At 41.7% G+C, this 6,195-nt stretch overlaps 1 protein-coding gene across 2 annotated transcripts; it reads left to right on the top strand.

Moving 5' to 3' along the window:
• The first annotated feature begins 378 nt into the window (after window positions 1-378).
• LOC147625116 (uncharacterized) lies at window positions 379-5,917 on the top strand. 2 transcript variants are annotated; one of them, XM_086818382.1, is made up of 2 exons: window positions 379-533; window positions 4,735-5,917. In XM_086818382.1, exon 2 carries the CDS (start codon window positions 4,752-4,754, stop codon window positions 5,421-5,423), a length of 672 nt encoding a protein of 223 aa, XP_086674508.1. In that variant the 5' UTR covers window positions 379-533; window positions 4,735-4,751; the 3' UTR covers window positions 5,424-5,917. The 2 variants fall into 2 exon arrangements, with proteins under 2 accessions (XP_086674508.1, XP_086674509.1); XM_086818383.1 differs by having other exon boundaries at window positions 393-533; window positions 4,751-5,917.
• The last annotated feature ends 278 nt before the right edge of the window (window positions 5,918-6,195 follow it).

Below are 6,195 nucleotides of genomic sequence, written 5' to 3'. Positions count from 1 at the left end.
AGACAATCCTTTGATCTTAGGTTTCTTTACATATGTATAGTTGGAGACATAGGTCCAATGTCCACTCGTATGTGGTAAGTTCACTTAAATCCTTTGATGGTTTATAAAAGATTCATGGATTAACCACACAAGCATTTTAGTGGAGTGATTAGGGTGTTTGACTTTCCTACTAAGAACCTGGATTTGAGTCTTGCTTGCTACACGTGTGTCGAGGTGCTAAAAGAAATACTTTGAAGTACCAAAGTTTCACAATATAATAAAAGAAGAACTTGCAATAAAACAAGAATAATCAAAGTAACGGTTAGTTCAATTATTCCTGGTTAGCTTAGGGTAGGTTAAAGAAAGCCTCACTTGACCCTAGGCTAGGGCAACTATCATTTTAGTTTAACAGCAGCATCTATATATATATAAGTCGTATTGTACATGGTTCGATTTTTCGAAACTTGTTAAGGCAGCGCCAACATCTGAGAGGGGGCGCCCACTTGCTGCTCCTCAGCGCCTCGCAGAACAGTACAGCACAGCAAGATTACGAGGTAGGAAAATCTTGGTTTTAATTTTAATTTGTTGATGGGCGCTTGCTCTGTTATGTTGCAGAGCTTAGCAGCTATGGCGTGTGATTTTTTTTTTTCACCATGTTTTTGGAGTCTTTGGGTTTCTCTCTGTGCGTGGCGAAATGGGTCTCGCTCTTTTCTCTTGAAACGGTTTCTTTGCTGGTTGGGTCCATTTGGGTATTATTTGATGTCTCAAATAAAGAATGTTTTTCTTTCTGCCCCACCCCTTCGCCCGAATAAAAACCTATCCACACACACACACACACACACACACACACACACACACACACAAGAGTCTGCTTTCTTTTTTAGCTTCTGTCTAGCAGGTGCTTCTGGTCGTTTTCCGGGGTCTGTATATCTGTTGCTATTTCCCCCTAGGTATTTTCCAGTGTACAGGTCTTGGTGCTAAATCTACTGCTGCTGCTATTTTCCCCTAGGTATTTTCCAGTGTACAGGTTTTGGTGCTAAATCTACTGATAATTCTTTTTCAGATTTTGTTTTTTGGGAGCTTTTACTGCTTTCAAGTACACTTTACCATGTAAACTGTTACACATTTCAAATTTATGTATGTATGCATATATGTGTGTGTGTGTACTTTAAGTAAGTAACTAATTTGAATATGCCTGCAGCTAAGGCCTTCACACATGTATGTTTTTATGTATCGTATGATGCATGTTTGCATATATTTTCTGTATGCCTGCAGCATGATTGGTTCAAGGTATATTGGCTTGTATGGACAATATCGCCGATCTTGACCTGCCCTGCCATGTCAGTTGTGTAAAGGCCACTGTATTTGCTATACTTTGCCTTCTTTCAACACATGGATTACATGGGCGGGGGACTTGGACGGGCAAGGTTGTCAATATCAAAGGTTTTCTTAGTCTTGTCTTTTGTCCCCAAAGAATTTTGTTTTTTTTTAAATAAATATAACTTTATTTAGTTGTCATCATGTGAATAGGTTGTGAGCAAAGTCTTATTTGTAGTTGTGGCATTGCAATCTGGTGTGCCTTCAACCGATTCATTCTCAATGAACCCTAGCATCTTGATTGTGTTCAGATGCATTGAAACCATAGTTGTGGGAAACAGGGAAACGGAAACGGATTTTTCCAGGGGAGGGAAACGGAAACGCAACAACAACAAGAGGGAGTCATATAACAATAAATTGAAACAATTAAACTTAGCATTCCAAAATCCAAACTCCACACACAAAACAAAAAAAATTTAGAGTGTGGAATCTACACTCTAAAATCTAAAACGTAGATTCTACAGCGTGACCCTTAGGATTGAACATTTCCAGCTCCTCAAAGTCTTTTGACTCATCATGATCGGTTGAAACTTGGAACATCTTCTCAAGCCTGTGCAGGCTCATTGTCAACATCCTTTGTCGCCTCCAGAATCTCTTGAATTGTACCAGCATTTCCATCGGACTTGTGAAAGCCGATGTATAAACCTGGGGTATACTCTTGCTTCATTAGCAAACGCAAGCTTGCATTAACAAAGATGAGATCATCTGCTTTTTGAGTTCCAAGCCAGTTTATCTTTTTTGTGTGGATGTGGCTAAAGGTGCTCCCCAATCACTCCAATGCCAAGAAAGAGCAGACTTGGCTCAATATTCGAATGGCCAAGTTTTGAATATGAGGAGAATCAGCTCCATAGTCCTCCCACCAAGTTACAGCACCAACATGGAACTTAAAATTTAAGAAATATACAATGATAAGCTCTATGTTTATATATATTATGAAGAGATTTGCAATGTTAATTGTATTATACAATTTTAAAAGCCTTAAGAATCAAGATTACCTGTCACACTGAGCATCACTACATCCAAACATGTCCTCCTTGCCTTGATAGCTTGCAAGTTGGTCTTTCACAATTTGACATTGCTCAGGAGAACTAGTCTGAAGTCTGGAGTTCCAACCCCAAACTACCTCGCCATTTGCATGTTGTCGTCTTCCCTTGTGTTGAAGTGGAGAATAGTACTGGTTCCATTTGCCACCAATAGCAAGTTTCTCCAGCACTTGAGGCCTTGCCTAATCAATCTCGATGATGGGGATGTTTTCAATCATGTGATCCATTGCCTTGTAAATCTTTCCCATGTATGGTACATCTCCATCCACCAAGCGTAGGAGATTTACAATTGGCAAGCAAATCAAAAATAGATGCTTCACTTCAAGCCAAAAATTATCTTGTATGATAGTATTGAAACAAAGTTGCCCTAGTGCTACCTTTGAAGTAGGCCAAGTTGCCCACTCTGGGCTTGCCACCATTTGCTTCAAAGCCGGTCTTTGGCTATAGCGACGATGAAGCATAAGAAAGTTATAGACAAAGCGAGTCTCGGAGTATTTGAGAAGCTCTTTCTTTGCGAACTTAGCAACTTTCCAATATCGTTTAACAAGTTGTTTAAACAATGTGCTATGCATGGACTCCATGTCACATGTGGATATCTCTGCTCTAATAATGCCCTTGCAGCTTTGTTAGTACTGTCCAAATTAGATATAAATTATATAACATTATTTGGCTCCACATACTCCATTGCCTCACTCCACATTTCACAAAGAACAGGAGGTGTTTTTTGGCGCACACCACATTCCGTGGACTTTATGTACAAAGTGTCAAAGCCTTGCCCCAACATGATGAAAGGACACCCTCCAAAGAGTGGCTGCATATATCACTCCATCCATCTCCCATCAAACTTCAAAGATACCCCATAGATTTTCCCATTTTTCTTTCACAGGAACTAAGGCATCATCAATGCTAGAGATCTCATCTTGCAAAAGTCTGTCACGCAATGCATCATATTTGGATGCTTGATAAGTGGGGCCAAAGGCTGCAATTTAAGCCCACCATCTCCTTGAAGAAAGGAGATCGGGCCACATCAAAAGGAATACCACGAGTAAAAAAAAGCAAGCAATAGTTGCATCTACTTGTGCTTTCCTTTGAGGATGCCGTGCAGTAGTATGCAGGGTGCATCAATGGTGGTGGAAGATGCTCCAAACATGGCGGTCGCACTCGCTCGACTCCCTGAGCTTTGGCTGCGTCCATGAGTGGGAGGAGCAAGATTCATTTTCCAAGGCTTAACCCTCTAGGTGAGAGTCAAAATGTGAGAGAGAGAGAGAGAGAGAGAGAGAGAGGGAACTTAGAACTATCTCTGTGTAACTAAGAGAGAAAGGAGAGAGAAAGAGACTAAGAGCGAGTTTTTTTGGTTTGTGTGTAGCAAGAGTACGGGCTGTTTAAATATCTTTTCTTGGACTCTATAGAGAAGGTTGGCACCTTGCAGAGAGTCCAGCCCTGGAAGTTGGTGGCTTATGCGGTTATCACTTTGCTAATGGAAACACTGTCAATGCTCTTAGAAGTTAGCCAAGAGCTTACACGTTGCAAGTTGGCTGGCCGCTGGCATGTTGCAACTTGCAAGTTGCACTAGGCGCTCGCTTACACATTTTGCAGGCGAGTAGGTGGCATCTGTGCAAAAGTGGCCACCTTAATGCTTATGCCTAAGGTTAATAAAACCTTAGCAAAAAAGCAAAGAGGAAAAAGGCAAAAAGTGCCCGCAACGAAACGGCAGCGAAACGTTTCACCCAGCATGTATTCGCCGTTCCCGAAATGTTTTCCTCGGGGAAACTTGTTTCCATCTGAAGAGGTGCTGTTTCGCTGTTTCCTCTCCTAGCCCACCCATTTCCACATGTTTCCTGCTTCTATGATTGAAACAGAACTAATCCTATAACATGCATGATGACATACATTTTTTGTTTTTTCTTTTTCTACTGTTTCGAAAGGTTTTGGTGGTTGCTGTTTTCATTTGGTTTTGGCAACCATGATGTAGTTATAGAAGGTGCATGCCTGAAAACAGGAGGCGGCAGCTGGTAGTTGCAAGGCTGATGGACCTGTGAGAGGTGGATGGCTGGCTTGCTAGCTGCAAGTTGTTAAGAGATTGGCAATAAGTTTTTTTTTTGAAGAGGGGGGAGGGGGGAGTTTGTAGCTTCTACCCTCATTTCCTTGCATATTAGATTTGAACATGTAGGGTGGTCAGAATTTTGTGTTTTTTTTTGGGGGTTTTTGGTTCTGTCCTAAATATTTTGTTTCATGACTTGTCTTGTTACATCTCTAGCAGTTTTCAGCAGTGTCTCATTGATATGGAATTTGGTGAACTTACACATGCTGTTTTTTGGTTCTGACTTTGACACAGCTTGGAATGTAAAAAGGATGAACGAAGAAAAATCCATCGTGGTTGTTCCTCCTCCTGATTTGGCTATTGTTGTGCCGCCCAAGCGTAAGAAAGGTCGCCCCCCAAAGAATCGTGCACTAGTACCTTTGGGGGAAAACAGCAGAGCCCCACAGAATCCAGATGGAAGAGGTCGGAAGCCAAAGCGAAAGAACGGTGACATAGCGTGGCCTATGGTGGACAGTGGTTTTATTGGGCAACAAGTTCATGGAGTTTTGGATGGGTCTTTTGATGCAGGTTACCTTCTCACTGTCAGAGTGGGCAACACGCAAACTGTGCTACGGGGTGCCGTGTTTGAGCCAAGTCTGTCGGTTCCTGTCTCTAAATCCAACGACATTGCACCCAATGTGAGGTTCATAGGAAGAGATGAGCAGGTTGCGCCGTTACAGTATCCTGTGGAGAAAACAAGCACAGCTATGCCCTCCCCTGTAGTGGTGCCTCCTGTCTACATTAGCAATGCTGCTGCTACCCAGAGTGCTCCTATGCCCATGGAAGAGGACCAAAGGCCACCTTGTGAGACAGCAATAACAGTGCCCGCACAAATGTCGAGTGCAGTTGATATCAAAGACATGGATTCTCATTTAAATTCAAGTGACTTTGGAGCCGAACAGAAGATGGATCTCCAAACAGATGCACAGCTGCAAACCATCTGAAGCATAGCTTTAGTGCTAAGGAGCTTGGACTGTAGAAGGGGGTTTGTTTTACTGTCCCCTGCAAAGCATTGGGAATTTGATCAGATTAGGCTCATTATGCTGTACAGTTGGTTTTTTTGAATCCTTTTTCACTACATGTGGACTCGTCTGGTACCTCCAGCTGGAGGTAAATCTGTGGTGGGACTATTTTGCCCTTTTGGCCATCATGTTTGGGTGGAAGAAAATTGCATGACTTCTAGTATCAGCCTCCTTACTTTTACCTAGTGAACGTCCATCCTTAGGGACTCTTTCCAAGATGCATGCTTCTATGCTTAAAGTTTGGAAAAAGTTAGATGGACTGGCTGGAAACAGGGCACTTTCAGATGATACTAAAATGTGGATTTTTTATTTTCAATGTGTGCTAGAATTGCAAAACATTTTTTCCCAGTGGTTCGTTAGGGTGATATTGTTTTTTTCTTTTCAATTGTCAATGAGGTTGAGTGTATTTGATGCTAGTATCTGATGTCAATGGCATGGTTAAGTGCTGGGTTTTGCAGGCTATTTTCTGTTTAGGATGGCCGAGTATCGATATTATATTAGGAAGGGCTTTTTTGGTGCTTTTTCTCCATTGTTTGAAGAGTCATGTGTGCTATCAATGTCTTTCTACTATTGCAATCAAACCTAGCACATGCTTATTTTGCACACGTCATTGTTAATATTTCTTTAATCATTCATCTTGCACTAGTCTTGCTCATATGTCTAATAACAAGATTGATACATGAACCCATAATGT

This window comes from Cibotium barometz, chromosome 24 (assembly GCF_041138505.1).
Source record: "Cibotium barometz isolate CiBa-2024 chromosome 24, ASM4113850v1, whole genome shotgun sequence".
In the NCBI taxonomy this organism is placed as follows: Eukaryota; Viridiplantae; Streptophyta; class Polypodiopsida; order Cyatheales; family Cibotiaceae; genus Cibotium; species Cibotium barometz.
Note: the sequence above shows the minus strand (reverse complement) of the source record. Positions and strands in the feature narration are given on the sequence as shown.

What these genes read in the sequence shown, in the direction of transcription:
- LOC147625116 (XM_086818382.1), top strand. Translation starts at nt 4,752, where the DNA reads ATGAACGAAGAAAAATCCATCGTGGTTGTTCCTCCTCCTGATTTGGCT.